Here is an 18,829-nt window from a genome sequence, read left to right on the forward strand (position 1 = left end):
CTGGTACAGAGGTGCACCGAAATCACCATGGGCCCAGAGGAGCTTAACAGGAGAGGAACAAGATGCTCATGGCATGCTGCAGGTGAAACCTACGATGGCAAGATGCATGTCAAACCTCTGCAATGCCTACTGGGGCAGTGGTGGGCCCTCAAAAAAAAGCCCACAAACCCCACACTACCTTCTCTGCAACCAGTTACCTCCATAAGTAATAAGTTCTGTACACTGCCTGTCCCCAGCTGGTTCTGAATAAGATCCAGGACACATTTGCTTTTTCTTTTTTTCATTTATTGTTCAGTATGGGACACAGGTGAGGTCAGACATCTCACAAGGGTCTAAGCTGACAGGCTCCTTGCTGATGGAGCTAAAGGATGCAAGAGACTAGGTTCCTTTTTCCTTCCCCCAGCACCAGTGGGCCTCTCTCCCTGCAGAACTGCAGGGAAAAAGGGAGACACTGGCCCAATTGAATGTGGGCTCAACAGGCAACCAAGGATTTTGCCAATTCAGAGAGGAGGCTGTCAAGACTCTGCTGAGACAGGGTCCCACTAACAGACTCCAACATGGTGGTGGGGGTTAGCAGCACAGCTAGAACAATGACCGTGGAGGGGGAAAGCCTCAGAGGAGGCCTCTGTACTAAGACATGTGCAATGAAAGGTCCCTTCTTGCTTCCATTTCTTGCTCTGAACCACAAGGGACTGCTCCTCACAGGCCGCTTCAGTGTTTCGCATTAATAATATCCACAAACTCTGGCTTGAGAGAAGCTCCACCAACAAGGAAGCCATCCACGTCATGCTGAGAGGCCAGCTCCTTACAGTTGCTGCCAGTAACCGAACCTAAGCAGGGAACAGTATTTCAAGGTCAGAAGTGGCCAGCTCTAGAAAACAGGGCCTGGGCACAAAGGTAAGACTAGCCACATCTTACTCTGCAGACAGTAAAACTGTCTCCCATTTACTGAAACAAGCTAGTAGGTGGTTCTTCATGCTCTGACAGCCTCAAGTTCCCTCATCAGCAGAGCATGTTGTACAGCTGCAGCAACAAGCAGAAAAACTAAGTGCTTCCTGCGCCTTCAGATTCATTTACCTCCATAGATGATCCTAGTTGACTGAGCAACAGCATCAGACACGTGGCTTTTCAGCCACCCTCTCAGCTTCTCATGAACTTCTTGAGCCTGCAATGAACAGAAAGAATCCCACTAAGAGCTGAACAATATATACTCTGTGTACAACTCCCTTCCAAAGGGAAGGGAGAATCTCTGAGAGAATCTTGAGAGATTCTCTAAATCTTTAGAGAAAGTCTTCAAGAAGATTAAGAAGAGTGGAAAGGGTCAGTTGGCCATTTAGTCAGCCACCTTTCCCTGCGCTCATACCTGTTGGGGAGTTGCAGTTTTACCAGTTCCAATAGCCCAAACTGGCTCATAGGCAAGAACCACTTTACTCCAGTCCTTGACGTTATCTGGGGAAGAGAGAGAAGGTGTAGGTAAGCACGGTACTTCATGCTGGGAAGGGTAGAGCTGGAAAACTTTCTGGAACACACAGGCCTTTTATTAACATCATCATTACCATATGTGAACATTTACAGCAACGTATCTATGAGCCTTACAAGGAAGGCCAGGACAGCCATTACAGCATTCCAGTTAAGGCCAGAATGGCCATTTCCCAAATGTCCAAAGCAGGAAAAGAGCACCCGTTTTCTTTCCTTACCAGCAATGGCCTTGGTCTGTTCAAAAACCACCTTCTCTGTTATGCCAGCTTCTCTCTCATCCAGCTTCTCTCCAATGCAGGCAATGACTCCAAGGCCCTCAGCTAAAGCATGAGCCACTTTCTGCCCAATCAACTGAGAATGCAAAAGAAATGAGGTAACCGATAGTCCAATCTACTCTTGTAGTCATATTTTAACTGCCCACCCCTCCAGCCTTTGCAGACACATCTGAGCTGGACCATCTCTCCATCCCGGGGTCACTCACCTCATCAGATTCTCCAAAAACATGCCTTCGCTCAGAGTGGCCCAGGATCACCCACGTGGCTCCGATATCTTTGATCATTGCTGGACTGGAGAGAGAGGAGATGACTCACACCTCTGGAGGAAATTCACATCCCAGAGGCACCCTAGCTTTACTCTTCTCTGTGGGCTCACCTGATCTCTCCTGTGAAAGCACCCTTTGGTACCTTGTAACAGTTCTGTGCTGCAACTCCAATCTTTGCATCAAGCTTCTGACGGGCAAAGTCAAGATAGATGGAGGGAGCTCCACAAACCACCTCTGGAAGGCAAAGAAGGCGGTCACCCTTGAAACAGGCAAAGGGCAGAAACTGTACCCAGCCACTGTCCCCAAACCCCAGCTCTGAGAGGTCATCCCTCTCTCCCTTTCCCTGCTCCTGGAAAGGTTCAGCCTGCCCGCCCTCACTGACATTTGGGGACCCTCTGCAGCAGGAATATCCCTGCTATCTGATGACTCAACAACAAAGAGGAAGCCCTTTCCAGTGGGCAGATCGCTGGTATCAGGCCCCTTGGAAAGGGCCCAGCTGAGAAACCGGGAAAGAATGCCATCCTGCTGCCCGGGCCCGCCTGAACCGGGGGGAAAGGGCAGCATCGGGTTACGCCTAGGGTTGTAACTGGGGACGGTCCCGGCGAGGCAGGGGCATAGTCTCACAGCCTGCCCCGGCAGCGCAGCCCCGAAGGACCTCGGCTGAAGCACGGAGCTCCGTGCCCCACGGTCCCGGCCGAGAGACAGGAGCACACGGGGCGGGGTAGGGGCAAGGACGGGGGAAAGGCGAGGGGCCCAGGGAGACGAGCGGCCGGGGGCCTCGGCAGCGGGACGTAGGCCCACCCGCTCCCACCGGGAGGGGCGGGGAGAGGCCTCCTCCGCCCAGGGAGTGCAGCCGGAGGCGACCCGGGGGACCCGCACGTGTCCGCCGGGCCCACAGCCCCGGATCCGGTTTCGCGGGTATATTTAGCCCCGCCGCCGGGTTATATTTAGGCCCCCACCGCCCCCTGACATTTGCCGCTCCCCCGCCCAGGCCCCGGCCCCGACGCCGCCAGGCCGCCGCCGGGCCGTGAGGCGCCGCGCGGGACGTGCGCTACGTGCGGCCGCGCCCTCACCGGTATCGGCGGAGAGCTTGGCGCCGTTCAGCGTGTGGATGAGCTCTCCCAGGCTCTTCTTGTCGCCGTTCATCTTCCAGTTGCCCCCCACGAAGAACTTCCTGGGCGCCATGGCGAGAACGGACAGGGGCCGGTACCGGAGAACAGGCGAAGGTCAGCAACGGCAGCAGCGGCCGGCCCCGGCGCCCGCTTTTATGGCCCGGCAGCGTCCATGGCCCCGCCCCAGCCCCGCCCCCGCAGCCTGCCCGCCCGCCGAGGGGAGGGAGCCCGCGGCACCGCCAGCGCTCCTCCCCACCCCCCGACCACTCGTGTTTCCGCTCCCGGGGGGCGGCTAGTAATGCAGAGGGCAGACAGAAACTGGGCTGGGGGGTGTATTTCGACTTTTATTTTGTCCCTCGTGTATTTTGGCATGTAAAGGGCACACAAGGGGGGGGGCGCTGCTCGTGGCCCACCTTGCTGCCCGCCCCGCGCCCTCCCCAGCAGGGCAGGCAGGAGGAACCCCCCATACACAAGCCACACATACACACAAGCCCCCTCCTCCCCTTCCGGACAGCAAGGAGGTGGCATTATCCCACCAAGCAGCAAAGCACTAGGGCTGTGTGTCACACGGGGGTGGGGAGACAGTAAGGACATTTCCTATAGAAACAGATATTCCCACCCCACCCCACCCCACCCCCCGGACCCCCTTCACTCGTGTCCACGGGGGCTCCAGCCCCCAGTCAGGGAACTCTTGTCTCCACAGAGAGGCCATGAAGGGATGAGTGGGGAAAGAGGAGCAGGGGAGAGAAGGACCCTGCTCTCATCCTCACCCCCCCCACCCCTTCCCCCCTCCCCCCCCCACGCCTTCAGCCCACTCTCCCCCCACCACACACAGCAAGAGGATGTTCTAGCTGGGAATCCGCTGATAGAAGTAGATGTAGCCCAGATCCTTGGGGGGCTTCTCAGAAGCACAGACTTTCTGGTCATTGTAGATCACCCACCTGCAACAGGGAGAAGGGGAACTCAGAGACGCCATTCTTTGCCTAAGACATGACTCGATTCCCCCTCACTTGCTCTCATTGCCAACCCCCCCAGACCTCTGAAGAAACAGGGGAGGACAGCGATTTCAAACTGTACCTCAGAGTCCCCTTATGCTGTGAAAATCCCTCTTACCTGCCATCTTTCTTGATGTGACAGACATAGTGTCCACACATAGTCGAAGTGCCCATGTGGCTGATGAAGGCAAACAGCTGATATTCTTGAGGGGGGGGAAAGAGAGGAGCATCAGGGAAACAGGAAATGCATCTTAATGCCAAAACACCCTGTGCAAGGCCCTCTCTAGAGGATCCCCTGAAGGAAGCTCTGCTGGGTAATAATTTAGAATTGGGTCCTCATCAAGCATGACTTGACCTTACGGCCAAATGTGCAGGGAAATAGATGGTAACTTCTTTAGTCTTCTCTCTTCCCTGAGTGCTGGGTGGGTAACGGCAGGGATTCCCCCTCCCAACAGCATGCAGCAGCCTACCAGCATTGGCACCAATTCTGCACATAGACTGGAATATGGTTTTTCAACTGCGGCCTGATGAGCAGAAAAGCCTCCCAGGACAATTGAGATGACGAACACAGCCCCTCCCCTCTTTCCCTTGACGGCACTTCCTCTGCCTCTCTCTTACAGGCTTCCATGTAATCCCCAGCCTGAAGGGTCCAGGCCCTACACGGCCATCCCTCTCATTTTCCTCCCTGCTTCCACCTCAGCAACCAGACCAGCTCTGTGGCAGCTGCTGCTGCTAAAACCCACGGTACCACATGGATTAGGGAGGATAAAGCCAAGCTGCACCCCTGAATCCGCATTCCTACTGCTTGGAACTCACTTCCGGGTCCATCGCGCACTTTAGGACCCACAGGGACAGATTCAGAGATGGACTCAGCTGCTGAGCGCCCCTCTGAGATATCCATAGCAGCTTCTGCATCAAGGTCATCAATGTGACTAAAGATCCAATCCACAGCACGCTCCAGACTGTTGTTCTGGAAGGAAGAAGAGAAGACTGTAAACTTGGGAATGCTTGTTCCCAAGAGTATCCTTTCACTCTGATGTCACCTATGCCTCTCACCGTGGCTCTAAGCGCTTTCATAGCCTGGTCCCGCGAGAAGCCCATGGAGACAATGGTGGCCACGCTGTCTTCTGAAGGAGGGTCTGGGCAGGCAATAGTTGACCCTGGTCCACTGGATCCAGGGAGAACTAACGGGTTAGCAAAGTCTGCAGCAGAAAACAGAACATGGCTCAGAGCAGTTAGACTTCTCCAAGAGGGATACAGGCCAAGCTCCCAACTACTTCAGTTTTCCACTGCTGTAGTGGGACAGGAAGTACAACAGCCCACATGTAATAAACTTCACCATGGCCATGTGGTCTCATACCTGGATCATCCATATGTGACATGACCCAGTTCATGGCAGCCTCAACCCCACTGTTCCCTGTGTAATACACAGCTTTGCGGCAGGCATCCATGGGAAAGCCCATCTCCACTAGCTGGATAATCACTGACTCATCCAACATGGGTGCTGTGGGAAGACAAAGATTAGAGCCACCCACTCCCACCCAGCTGTGCCTGCTCCATTTTGCGCAGTGTCACACAGCCTTCCCAAGCCACCGTTTCCTGGCTTCGTTTCACCCAAGTTCTGTCTCTCTGCTCTTCTCATCCTTTGCTACCTTCCTTCTTCAGAAGTGCAGGCTCACACACAGGCACCCCAGGGAACAAAAGGATTCAACTCACGAACTCAGGAGCACTGGCTCTTCCCTACCCTCCAAACCCCACCTCCCACTGTGGTTTGTGAAAATAAAATACCTCTACCAGTTAAATCTTGTGTAAACCCCAGCTCTGCCCCCTCTAAAAGCACTAGACATGACACTTCCCCATCTTTCACAGAACAGGAATCAACAAACTCCCTTGCATAACACCCCTGCATAACAGGCATGCAAGGGAGGCAGCCGGCATTCGCTGACAGACGGACAGGGAAAGTCTGAGCAAGTGGGAAACCACTAGCATGGGAGACAAGACAAGGAGAGCAAAGAAACAAGTCAGGCATCAGGAAAAGAGGAGGAGAATCACTAACATGTCGGAGAGGAGAAGTGAGGGGAGCAGAAGGAGTCGTCGTCCTCGTTGCCATAGAACCCCAGGCTACCTTTGGGCTCATCTGGTGTCACCAGTGGGGGTGCAATGTCTGGCATTTCTTCTTCTCCATCTTGCAGCCCTGTTCCCTGCAGTGCAGAGATATCCAGCTCCTCTGGCATTTCAATGGAGACATCTGCAAGATACAGCCTTGCTCAGCCTCCCCATAGGGGCAGAAACAAAGGACTTGCTTGGGAGATCTAGAAGGCTAAGTCCCTGGGGATGCAATATGCTACAGTCTGCAGCTCCTTTTGGGGTAGTTATCTTCCTCTTTGCAGTAATGACCACAATACCCATATATGACTCCCAATACCTATATGCTCTGTACTTCTCATCCTTCTTACCAAGCTTTTTGGGCACCCAGTCCAGACCAAAAGTGAATTTCTTGATCTGGATCACCAGATAATCCGGGAAAGAGGCAAACCGTGTTGTTCTGAAAGAGACAAATAATACTTTTAAATACTTTGCCAGCAATGACTGAGGGCACCTAGTTGATTCAAGACACCAGTGAGTAGGGTGGAGGCACGTCCTAAGGAGGGGATACACAGATCTGTATAGGTCTCCTATGCTGAGTTTAAAGCTCCTCAAACACAGAACCATTTCTAAAGCAGAGGCTCTGACCAGATGAGACAGAATGCAGCATGTACAAAATCTTGGGGGATGTGGAAAAATAGTACATGTTCTCTACCTTCCAATCCTGTATTTTACAAGCCTCCTCAGATTTTAGTATTTAATTAAAAGCCTAACCCTTAAGGAATGTAGAGGAAATAACATCTTTTATTAGACCAACAGATACAGCTGCAGGAACTGACAAGCTTTCAAGCACAAGAGCACTTCTTTGGATACAAAGCAGAAGCAGTGAATTTTAAGCTAACTGAATTTGATTGAATATTATTTAGTTACACAATTTGAGAGAGAGGGTGTCTGGCATCTGTGAAACAGAGGGGAATGTTTCTGAAGGGAGAAGCAATCATAAGAGAGACAGATACTTATTATCAGGGGATAATTGTAACATGCCATAAAATTAATTTAAGTAACGGTATATATTCAATGCTAATTCTTACAAAGTGTTTGAACACAACTCACTACTTAAAAGCAAAACAAAACCTTACTTTTCAGTGTGATTGTGTTACTGACTGTGTGTTTATAGTAGCTATTGCTTAATAACAGAGTATTTGTTAGAAAAACACTTCCAGTTCTCTGAAAACTACTCTTTCATTGCAGAACAGTCAGTAGCATCACAACAGGAAGCTGCTTAAGTTTGTAATCTTCTTGCTACACCTTTGCGCTGTTGCATGTGCTACAGGCAGTGAGAAAAATTAAAACTGTTTTTTTAAATCTTGCTATTAGCATTTAAGTTAGCATTAAAGTAACTTATGCGTCTGTTATAGTCACTGTTTTGCTCAAACTTTAACAGCTAAAAACTTCCTTTAAACAAGTTTTAGAGACCATGCAAGACCAGCGTTGCCATACTGTCAGTACTGATTTTAAAGCTAAATTTTGAATTTAGAATAAAAGCTGCTAGTTTTCAGGACTATCACCGTATTTTCATAACCCCTCAGCAACTGAAATCTGATGGTAAGGATTTCACTAGCACTGCTGTTCTGCCCACTGAAATCCCCTGAGAGCAATCGCTCCAGCACTGACTGGTTCCCCCTCTGCTTCAATGTTCTATGGGTCCAGGGTGTGGAGGACTACAAAGCTTTGGTAAACACTTCTTCCCCAAGCAACTAAAAGAAGTCCCCAAAGATGCAGCTATTGCCCGTTTGTCATAGCCTAACTGGTAACTGACACACACTCACTTGAGAGCCACAGACTTGGCCTGCAAGGCTGTGCTCCAGAAATCATCCACCTGCTCTGGAGCTCCGTAGGCCTCTAGGCAGGAGCTGAAAGGCACCTTGGCTCGCACCAGCTCAGGCAGTGGCTGCTTTTCCTCCTCTGCTTGCCGCTTCTTCTCCTCATATTCCAGTAGTTCATCTAGAGAATAAAGCAGAGGAGTCAAGGACCATCTCTAGGTACCTACAAAGCAACAGGTGTAAGCTACACACAGAGGCAGAATAGGCCTGTAGATACACGCCATCAAGAATGAAGCACAAAGTAGACAATGTCTTCCAGAGCACTGTTCTGCTACTGGAGTTCTCTTTTGCTTTTGAATCGCAGCCCAGCTTGTGGTGTTGGACGGAATGGCTCTAGAGGGACATCACCATGTCACACCACCTCTGAAAAAATAAAGCTCAATCCCACAAAAGCAGGCAAAGGATCAATCTGGTTTCATAAGTGGCAAAGCCAGTCCTTGAGGAAGTCCCTTTCTCATTTAAGGAGTTCTGTAATAAAAGTACAGTATCTAAACATGATGTTTGCTACTGTTCTGGCTTTAGCATGTTACTGACCTTTGTTGAGTGCAGCATCCATGGGCACGGGTAGCTGCATAATATAGTCCACACGCTGGGTATATTTCACCTTTTCTGTGGCCAGGCACTTCAGTTTCTCCTCGACCAGAAAACGGAAGACCTCGTTAGGGTTCTCCGAGCTGCGGCAGTTCCTCTGAAGGAGGAGAGGTTAGAAGGATAGATGTAACATCAGAATGGCAGAAATAAGTATCTGCAGTAGCAGCGGTGCCACCTAGGACATGGCTACAGAGTATTTACTTCTGTACCCAGTCCACTGGAAAAGACAGCAAAGAGGAACTAGAGCCAACTTCTGTAGCGCAGGAACCCATGCCATTCCTGCTCCTAAAGACGACAATTTACATCTCCAGCTGTGCCACTCCCAAAAAAGATTCCTCCAAGGAATCAGCCCTGAACACATGGCCAAGCATCTCTCCTTCTCTGCTCACGCAGGTGCTAGCTGGCCCATTTTCCTGTGTTCTCTCCCTCTCTCTTCTCTGATTGCCAGCTTCTCACCTCCGCTCCTAACCCCTGCTGTGGGGAGAAAACAAAGCTGGGCTTTTCCATGATTTGATAGACTCAACCATTACCTCAACCATGTTGATGAAGTGCAGAAAGAATTCTTGGGCGTCCTGCTGTCGGTTAGTGGAAAATTCTGGGTGCCCCTTTCCAATGAGGGATTTAAACATGCGTGGAGCAATGCCATTTTGCATACCCTAAAAATAACAAGGTGGAAGAGGAAGGTGGTCATAATTTGCCAAGCATGTGTCCTGCCACTCACCCATGCTTTTCTTCAGGTCACAGGGCCCTGGAACAAGCCCCAGGAAATGTCTTCAGAAAGGGTTCTCCCTCCTTCCCCATGTAACATACACAATACCTCACGCAACACACACACCATGAAGATGCAGTATCCAAGTCTCACCTTCTGATCGGGCTGCTGCTCCCCATCTGCAGAAACCGGCTTTGAGTACTCCCCAGAAAGTAGTCCATGGCCCAGTTTGGCTCTGGAATGATGAAGAAGTCATTGTTAGCATCAAAAAGATTTCTTCAATCCCACAAACTCCAGGAGCCACACCAACCCATCCAGCTTTAACACTGCCATGGACTGTCAATCTCACAGAAATCAGTGTTCTCTGCTGTACCAGCTGAGATCATCTTATCTCAGTCTGCTCTCTGGTCCCATGAGACATCATTGACTAGAAAGTTACTAGGACTTCTGGGCACCGATCTCAACTGCTGCTTGCACAGCATATCCATAAAGAAATGGCTTCCTTTTCCCCAGAGAAGGGCAGCTGGTGCTGAGCCACCCAGCAGCTGCGTAACAGCCAAACTAAGCTGCAGCCTGACATGGGTAAAGCAGCAGTGCATCTAACTGATTGTGCGGGAGACAACAGGACAGAGTGAAATTGCCTGAGCCAGAAATAGCATTGCTGTGAGCAGACTGATCACATTTTCCCAGGGGAAAGATCAAGAATGACTGCATGAGGCACTTAATGGACAACACTAACAGCGATTTCCTCCTATGCTCAGACTCTCCTACTATTCCACTTCAGTCCTTCCCCATCACTGTTGCCATTTGTCTGGAACTAAACCCTACCAATTCCTCCTTTTGCCCAGGCAAGTGTCTTTCTGGCTGTCTCAATTTAATCCCCTCCTCAGTGAACAGGCTCCCCAGGCTGTCCAAATTTAGAATCCTCCCTTACCGCTGAACTCCCTTCCACAAATGCCACCTTCTATTCCTCCACCCCAAACCTCCATATAGTGCTTTGCTCTTTTAGAGCAGATGTAGCAGAGAATTCATGTATTTAAAATGCAACACTCTCCCAAATCTTATATTCCTTCTATACATTCTCCTGCTATTGCTCACACAATACCTCTTGCTGGAAGTCTCTGTAAGCATATATAAATTATCCACTGAGAATAAAGTTGCCTAAATCTATATATATATCTCTTTGCTTGTAGCTATCTCCCTCCGTTGCAGAGAACAAGCACCTTTTTGCTGTTACGAAGATAGAACGTGCCCACCAGAAATCCCCCCGTGGTAACAGATGGTACTGCGTTCCCCACATAATACATTTAAGGGCCTCTCATGAACGCTGAGGTGCACTCTGTCCTCTCCATCTAGGGCATTCAGCTGAACTTTCCTGGCTTACATCCTTATTGATCACTGAGGATCAGTGTCTCTGGTGATGGACATGGAAACAGAGAGGCGAGGCTTGAGGGAGAAACCTGCAGCAAAGCACACTGTAGCAGCACAGAGGTCGGGACGCACCCAGGCAGCCTCAGCCTTCCTTCTCTCACCAAAACTCTACGTACACTTGTGTGCTGAAGTCCTGTGTGGGGTCCGAAGGTGCACTTTGGAATATCTTCTCCAGCTTGTCCACATACCTGAAAAAACGGAACAATCTAAGGGACGTATGGGTTCATCTAGTAAAGACACAGTTCTGAGCCTGATCACGGTAACAGAAGCTCCCAGCTCTAGGAGACCTTTGTATCGATCCCAGGGGAACCCAGGCCAACGAAAATGAGCGATTAATCACACTTACTTTCTCTGGAAGTCTGGGATACTGAACAGCACCTGCATCACAGAATTGAGGTAGCAGCTGTTGCCCAGGTTACGGATACCAGTGTACCCAGGCCCATAGAGGGGCTTGAGCTGCACGCCAGACTCCTGGATGAGCTCCCACTCCCCAATGCGCTGGTTCATGTCTATTTCCAGTTCTGTCATTGTCTTGTCTGTCTGAGGAGGGAAAGAACAGGAAAAACCCTCAAAGAAGACTCAAGGGAACATCAGAGCAGTGAAAAGGACAATGCTGTAGAGAAACATAAAGAGTCAAATCCATTCTGTTTTATTAAATTAGAAGAGGAAGATACAAGAATTGATCTGAATACCTGGGACAGAAGGAGGAATGATGAGAAACATAGGAGAAATCTGAACCATCCCCTGTAAGGGGGCACGGAAATCACACACTAACACTGAATCTAGGGAGCAAAGCTCAGAGCCTGGGAACCTCCCTGCCTACAGTACTGACACAGAACCCCAAGGAAATGAACCTGAGGGACAGGAAAGAAAGGGGAAAAAGGCAGCGAAAGAAGAGAGGCAGATGACGCAATGCTCTGCCTGACAAAAAAACAGGGTTTCTTTACCAGGAATGGTTCTGCATAGCCACAGAAAGCTGGGATCCAGCTAAGAAACCTCAGAGTTGCTTCTCTCCCCATCTAGGCCTATGGAGGACACCCCCCACCCCCTGCCCTCACCTTCTGCATCTTGAGCATGTCAATTCCAAAGTGAGCAAGGTGTTCTGCCAGGTTTGGATCCAATACCATGTCATCTTCGTCGTAGGAGTAGACATCTATGCAGGAACAGAGAAGAAAAGGAGAGACTTATAATGGCCTGTGATCTAACATTCACTGCTGGATGAAGACAAAAGAGTGCTCACAACTAGGAGGTTTGACAAACTGAGCAGTTGGGGTTTCTCTTCTTTCTCAGGAAAGTAGCATGACAGACAGAATACTGAAGTTCCTTCAAAACATGTGACAAGACAAACAACTTTGTCATCAATCAAGGTAGAGAGGTATGTCTGGAGTGAGGAAAGTCGGTTACTGTGCCATATACTCTCTACTCGGGTTTTGCACGCAAAATTATTTGATAAACATCCCACCACAGAAAATAAGATGGCAACCTGGATAACTATTCTAAAACCCTCCAAATTACAAGGGAGGGGAGGAAGAAGACAAGGTTTTATCAGCTGGTTCTTTGCCTGCCACAAACTGTGAAAGTTCATGATAGGATGACACTGAATGTTCCAGATCATAAGATGGGCAACACCAGCCTGATTCCTGGAAATCCTTCCTGACTTGCCTCGTCAGAGACCACAGTCAGCCTGAGTGGTGCCTGGCATCTATCACCCCCACAGGATCCCCCTTCTCACCAGCCCCATCAGGAGTAATTGTTCCCAGTTTCACAGCCAGTGGGTAGCCAGTTTCCCGGTAATGCTCGACCGCATGATTGTTGCCACCACTGCCATCAAAATAACGCCGACCACAGAGGATGGCTCCATCGGTCATATTCAGCCACAGGTTCTCCCTCATGTCACACTTGCTGCACTTCCAGCCACTATTGAGAAGGAACAGAGAAAAAGAGATTAGGGTGAAAACCTTTGGGTTCTACCTCCCAAGCTCTCTCCATTACTACCCACTGACCACTGCATAAGCAATCTCATTCGTCTTTTACTTTGGAACACTGAGTATCCTGAAATACCTTAGTTTGCCATTTCCCCTGAATTTAGTACGACAAGGCACACTCAGAGACTCACAAAAGAAGTCTCATCTGCTGCTGCAGTCCAGGACAGGAGAAGAAGGTGATGGGGTGGATCTGGGATACAGAGCAAAACAGCTAGTTTCAGTACTATGCTCACCACGGTGGGATGCGGACATCATTCTGAAGCTGTTGCAGGGAAAAAGCGTGTTTGGAAACACGTCGAACCTCCCCATCCCAAGCCTGCACCTCCTGCTTCCGTGAGGCTGAATCTGCTGTCAGGATCGCCTCGATCGCACTGGCAATCTGGAATTAGGACAGCAGGAAAAAAATGAAGGGCAGAAGGAAAGAAGCTTCCAGTGCCACAACACTCCACATTTAGGCTCAGATTGGCAAGTCAGTTGTGCTAGGGCAGCCTTCAGGAGCCTCAGTCACAAACCAGGCCTATGTAACATAAATCATAGAATGGTTCTGCACTGTATAAGTGCAGAACAACCCTGCTTACTGCAAGCTGAGACTTCGCAACAGCTCTGCAGGATCCCTTTCACAGGACAGCGGTTCCTTCTCCGCAATGGTGCATTTCCTCCTTTCCAATAGAAAACACAGCCCTCCGCCAAACATACCCTGTCTCTGACCATGTCTGGTAGTCCCTCCAGACCATCACGAGGAATATCCAAATGCTCTGGGAAAATTACTATTTTTACATCTTCATCATATTCAAACTTTTCCTCTGTGATGTCAAATCCACCTTCTACACCTACAGGAAGAAAAAAACCCTTTGTGGTAACAGGTAAAACCAAACAGCTTGCAAAGCTTCTTTGCCCACAGCTTACATGAAATAAGGCACCATGACTAAGGCAAAGCTCTAGATCAAAAATCCACAATCTTCCTTCCATTTCTGGATCCCAAAGTTTCTGCTGGTGGTGTGGACTTCACAGGAGAAAATATAAGCCTAGTGACAATAGGTCTGCTTTTCCCAGCTCTTTTTACAGATGCTTAGAAGGAATCACCAGACCCTCACTACAACCAGAAAAAAGACCTGCTCTATAGAGACATTGTCCAGAACAGAGCCATGATAAAGCACTGCTGTTTGTCCTTCACATTATAGCCAAGATTATGAACGGAGATGTGCATGAAGAGGTCATATTCTAACCCTGTGCAAAGGTCTAGTCTATCAGCATCTGTAAGGAGCCTGGCTCTGCTTCTTGCCTCTTCCACGAAGGACAGTTCAGAGTCCTGAAATTAAGCAAGGCAAACCAGGAGTTCCTCTGGAACCAGAACATCCAGAATTACAGAAAAAAAGTCTTAGGAAAGGTATAGTCCTAGTAGTTGCTCATGCCCAACTAGCCATGCTTTCCAGAGATTGCAGCAGAAATGGGGGTACCATACATAACAGGTTATTTGCCAGTTGTCAAGAGCCATGGTGGTCACTCACCAAAAATATCTGCAGTGGAGGGACCTGTTTCTGATTTATGTAGGTACTTGGGAAAAAACCTTGGCCCTTCTCCAAGGGCGTTCTTCTCCAAGCGTTCACACCTTACATCCCAGAAGGAAACAGGCAGAAGACACATTACGTACTAGCAGCCTTAACTCCCTGTGGGTTTTTTCAACTGAATTTCCTTTATTTCATTAAAAATCGCATGCTGATCTCTGAAGACCTGTGGCTGCCACAGATCGCTGAAGGGAATATGAGTTTTTGCTGTTTAATGCCTCAGCCTCAAGAACCCTGTTTTCAACACAGTTGTGATAACCATTACTGCATTTAGTTAAAACATTGGCAAGAATACCTGGTTCCCACAATATCTCCCGCAACTCCCCCCTCAAATACCTACATTTTTTAGACTATGCACAAACTGCCGTTTATGAATGCAGATGCTACAAGCCTGAGTGGTTTTAGAAATACCTGAAAACAGTCACCAGCATCATGCAACAACATACCCAGATAGTCCTGTGCCTCTTCAGCACATCCCAGAGAGATCTCCTGCCATCATTTCATAGAGTAAAGCAATACACAATCCCTCAGGGTATTACACAATTTCTGAACTCTACACAAACTAAAAAAGACTGCTGAAGTGGTTATATGAACCTGCTGAAGCTTCAGATGAGGAAGAGGGTCTTCAGTCAGCAGACTGCCTCCTAGCCCTTTTTTCCCCCTATACAGCCAACAGTTTGCCATGAAGGTGCACTGCCTCCCTCTCGGTGGCTCTATCTGAGCACCACAAACTCCACAAGTCATCCAACCGACACGCTGGCATGGGAAGTGAGCACTACAATTTTTTTTTTTTTTTTCCATGGAGAGGCAAGCTGAGGTACAGAGAGATCAAGGACTACGTTTTGCAGCCAATGACATTTTGTTCCTACATCTTTCTAGTACTTTTAAAAATCTCCCATGTCAGGATTAGGTAAACCAGCACAGTTTAGCTAAAAGAGAGGAAAAAAGAAAAAAATCTCTCCTGGATTTAAGATCACTGCCTCAACCACAGGCCTAATACTGTCTTTTATTCTCTCCTGTTATATTCACGCCACTAAGCTGTTATCACAGGCAGCTATTTGCTGACCCAGGGACAACACTTGAGACGTCTCAAGACCTTCGTAGAACTGAGGATGCAGAAATAACTTGTAATGCAGACTGGGCCTCATCTCTCCAAAAGCAGCATAATCATATACATAAAAGCACTGCCTAGCTGAAGAAACGTAGATTCTAGTCTCAATTTTGCTAGAAGTGACCTTTGGGACTTCATTCACCTCACCATAAAAACAGGGAGCAGTCAAAAGTCTTGATGTTGGTGTTTGGGCTGTGGCAGCAGTGGAATCACTGGGCATCTGCTACACAATGGCACAGCCAAGGAAAAAGTGAGCAAAAAGCAAGACGTGCACAGTCCAGGTTCCGGATTTCCCTCTAGTGGTCAGCTTCCAGCAAGCCAAGAACCTGTTACTGCTAAAAAATGTTCTTATCCTCTGCTTTATAGATCTCCGTAATGGTTAAGAAATTACTAGTCAAGACTGCTCCAAATAAGCAGCATCTTCATTGATTGCCATGACAGCCTTTGAAGTTGGTGCGAGACAGTAATGGAACACCATCCCTGTTCTTCCAAAAAAGGGCTTGATTTTTGTATTTTAATGTTCATATGTATTTCCTCCAGTATCAGCCTTGTATTTCAAAGAACTATCGAGCCCAAAATGTTAAGACAGCATTTACCAGTAATTTCTTCCCCATCTAGAGAAATAACACCAGTTCAATATCTGAGAAGTTGAGAAAATAGTTTTTTCTATCAGAAACTTCAAACTTACTTCAAACTTCAAACTCAGACTTAGACGACTTCTCAAACTTACTCCAGCCCCATACATCAACATAATACAGACACATCCATATTAAGCAACGGTTATACCCACACCAAGCTGAGTCAGCCACAGAGTTAAGAGAGGATGCAAAACATATTTACCTACAGAAAAGATGATGCAACTTTGAACACAGCACGAAACTACCACCTCAACAACTGTTTTGCAGAAATACCCACCTAAGACACACTAGAAAATGTGACGTTTAAATTCGGTTGGGGATACTAGCTTCAACTAGCCCAAGATGAGGAAAGGCAAAAGTGACGTGTCATGAAGCCAGGCAGCTCCAGAGGACTGGTCCAAAACAACAACGACGATATCATACGCAAGTGCTTTCTTACCAATAGCCAAACGAGTTGGTTTCTTCCTTGGTGGGTCCCCAGCACTGGAGTTGGTGTCTTCTTCCTTCTATTTCATTGAGAGGAAATGGGGAAATAGAGTTAGGGGGACAGGCAAGCTGTGGCAAGCCGTAAGGATTGAAATTAAGCTACTCTGAAAACAGAAAGAGGCAGAAATAGCATGGGCAATCCATACAACAATTCAACATAAGCAGAGCTGAAGAACTGATGAACCTCAATTCACCAAGAAAAACATCAGTTATATTTGAGGAGAGAAAACTCTGATTGAATAGAGAGACATATCCCAGCTCTCAATTTCAGAACAAGTTTGATTGTATATATTTTTATTTTTTACCGGTTTACGTGTTCTTTTGAGGTGCAGATAGACCCGCTGGCCTGTTTTCTGATAGTGCTTTTCCACATATTGCTTCCCAAAGCCCAGGAATGTGTTCATGCAGATATACAAGCCACCATCTGACTCCTGGAAGGAAGGAGAGATTAAAACTGAAGGGAGATGGTAAAGAATGCCATTCCAACTGCTAGGATAGACCTCTAGGAATACTATTCATTAAATCATGGCTACAGCTCATTCCTACATACCAGCCACTTAATAGCTAGTCTGAAATAAGATGGCAAGCCCCAGTCTGGCTGCCCCAGAAGAACAGGTACTCAAGTCAAGATGATGTATTTGAAAATCTATTTGCCTGTTCATTTATGGCAGGTTGCTACTGAATCAGGAAAGCCTGAGCGAGACTCCTCAGAAGCTTGTATCTCGCAAAAGGTCCTTAGCATGCACAGTTCACACTTTCAGAGCATGGTACAATCGTTACCAACAAAACCGTGGCACCCTGTCTGAAAGCGTAATTCCCAGTGCTGTAGGGAAGTCTGCCAAGCTACAGTGCAAGGAAGGTTAACAGACCACTGTTTATTTTTGCTGCTGCGTTCAAAAGCTTACGAGTAGCTCCAAAACGGATACGGGATGAGCCCTCCTCATCCCACAAGCACCTGGAAAACACTACACTCATTCAGCAGAGATACTCTTTTAAAAAATCAAAGAGGCAAGGGACCCAAATACAGAGGCTGGAAAGGAGAGAAACCACTAAGAAGCTCTCAGCCTGCTTTCCAACATTAACCACCTGGGACAGAGTCAGAGCGGGGAGCACATGGACAGGCATCACCGTGGGGCTTGGGAAGGGAAAGAGGGCCAGGCTGCCGTGTGCTGCTCCCTCGAAGGACCCGTATCTTCCAGCTGCAGCCCATTTCTTCTGGCGGGCTGGGGCACAGCCCGGATGGGTGCCTGGAGGAGGCCAACGGGGGGACCTCGCCCTCCCGCCGCCGAGGCCTCCCCAGGTCCGCCTAGGCCAGGCGGGGGTAGGGAGGGAGGAGCAGGGATGCCGGCTGGGTGGAGACGGCTGGAGAAGGGACCACTGCCATCTTAATGACACAGCACCGACTCGCCCCCCCGCCCTACCGGGCCACGCCACGCGGTGAGGCCGGAGGGGCAGCTCAGACCCGGGCAGGGGGGGACCCCCGGCCCGCCCCCCCGGTGCCAAGGGCCGGGTCCGGGGCATGCCCCGGCCCCCCACCCCCTGCAGGACTACAAGTCCCGGCAAGCGCCTGAAGCGGAGGGGGGCGTGGGGGTGTCGGGGGGGCACCCGCTCTCCAGGCGCGCGGGGCCGGGCCGGGCCGCCGCCGAACGGGGCGAGCGACCTGCCCACGCCCGCTCCAGCCCCAGAACTACAGCCCCCAGCTCGCTGCGGCCGGGAGGGGCGCGACGCGCGGCACGCCGGGCGCTGTAGTCCCCGAGGGCCCCGCGCTCCGCCAGGCCGCGGGCCGCTCCGGCCGCCGGGGAACCACAAGTCCCATCGCGCCCCGCGCGGGCGGCACCCCGACGGGCGGGTGGGCTGGGAGCGGGCCGGAGCGGGGGGCAGCCCAGCGAGGCGGGCGGGCCGGCCGCGGGGCGCGCTTACCGGCGTGTCAAAGGAAAAGGCGCACTCGTCCTTGTGGACCCGGTCGCCGGCCTTGGGCACCCGGATGGACGGCAACACCGAGAGCAGCGCCTCGCTCAGCTCCGCCATGACAGCGGCTCACTGCAGCACCGCCCACAGCCCCACCCTAACCAATCAGAGCCCAGTGTGGTCAGGCGGACTCTAGCCAATCCCGCGCCGCACGGGAGCACCGACAGCGAGGCTGAGGGCCAGGCCCGCGGCACCGCCCGGCCGGTTCACCCAACCGCAACCGTCACGGGAGGCGGTGCGGGGATCCTCG

At 49.9% G+C, this 18,829-nt stretch overlaps 2 protein-coding genes across 3 annotated transcripts; both read right to left on the minus strand.

Moving 5' to 3' along the window:
• Positions 1-263: 263 nt before the first annotated feature.
• TPI1 (triosephosphate isomerase 1) lies at positions 264-3,323 on the minus strand. The gene is made up of 7 exons (XM_075763325.1): positions 3,094-3,323; positions 2,131-2,254; positions 1,961-2,045; positions 1,698-1,830; positions 1,364-1,449; positions 1,078-1,165; positions 264-830 (listed from the first exon to the last, which is right to left on the minus strand). Exons 1-7 carry the CDS (start codon positions 3,203-3,205, stop codon positions 712-714), a joined length of 747 nt encoding a protein of 248 aa, XP_075619440.1. The 5' UTR covers positions 3,206-3,323; the 3' UTR covers positions 264-711.
• A 133-nt stretch (positions 3,324-3,456) lies between these two features.
• Positions 3,457-18,727, minus strand: USP5 (ubiquitin specific peptidase 5). 2 transcript variants are annotated; one of them, XM_075763348.1, is made up of 20 exons: positions 18,532-18,727; positions 16,917-17,042; positions 16,565-16,631; positions 13,508-13,641; positions 13,045-13,190; positions 12,559-12,743; positions 11,885-11,979; positions 11,173-11,366; positions 10,943-11,014; positions 9,549-9,630; positions 9,217-9,342; positions 8,630-8,783; positions 8,042-8,216; positions 6,584-6,672; positions 6,253-6,375; positions 5,488-5,631; positions 5,184-5,329; positions 4,944-5,097; positions 4,246-4,330; positions 3,457-4,073 (listed from the first exon to the last, which is right to left on the minus strand). In XM_075763348.1, exons 1-20 carry the CDS (start codon positions 18,637-18,639, stop codon positions 3,980-3,982), a joined length of 2,499 nt encoding a protein of 832 aa, XP_075619463.1. In that variant the 5' UTR covers positions 18,640-18,727; the 3' UTR covers positions 3,457-3,979. The 2 variants fall into 2 exon arrangements, with proteins under 2 accessions (XP_075619463.1, XP_075619456.1); XM_075763341.1 differs by having other exon boundaries at positions 6,184-6,375.
• Positions 18,728-18,829: the final 102 nt, after the last annotated feature.

Source organism: Balearica regulorum, chromosome 1 (assembly GCF_011004875.1).
Source record: "Balearica regulorum gibbericeps isolate bBalReg1 chromosome 1, bBalReg1.pri, whole genome shotgun sequence".
Taxonomy (NCBI): Eukaryota; Metazoa; Chordata; class Aves; order Gruiformes; family Gruidae; genus Balearica; species Balearica regulorum.

What these genes read in the sequence shown, in the direction of transcription:
- TPI1 (XM_075763325.1), bottom strand. Translation starts at nt 3,205, where the DNA reads ATGGCGCCCAGGAAGTTCTTCGTGGGGGGCAACTGGAAGATGAACGGC. An exon ending in ACAGACCAAGGCCATTGCTG is followed by an intron (nt 1,450 to 1,697) that starts GTAAGGAAAGAA and finishes TCTCTTCCCCAG; the next exon opens with ATAACGTCAAGGACTGGAGT. An exon ending in AACTAGGATCATCTATGGAG is followed by an intron (nt 831 to 1,077) that starts GTAAATGAATCT and finishes TTCCCTGCTTAG; the next exon opens with GTTCGGTTACTGGCAGCAAC.
- USP5 (XM_075763341.1), bottom strand. Translation starts at nt 18,639, where the DNA reads ATGGCGGAGCTGAGCGAGGCGCTGCTCTCGGTGTTGCCGTCCATCCGG. An exon ending in GCCAAGTCTGTGGCTCTCAA is followed by an intron (nt 6,673 to 8,041) that starts GTGAGTGTGTGT and finishes TGTCTCTTTCAG; the next exon opens with AACAACACGGTTTGCCTCTT. An exon ending in CACATCAAGAAAGATGGCAG is followed by an intron (nt 4,074 to 4,245) that starts GTAAGAGGGATT and finishes TCCCTGTTGCAG; the next exon opens with GTGGGTGATCTACAATGACC.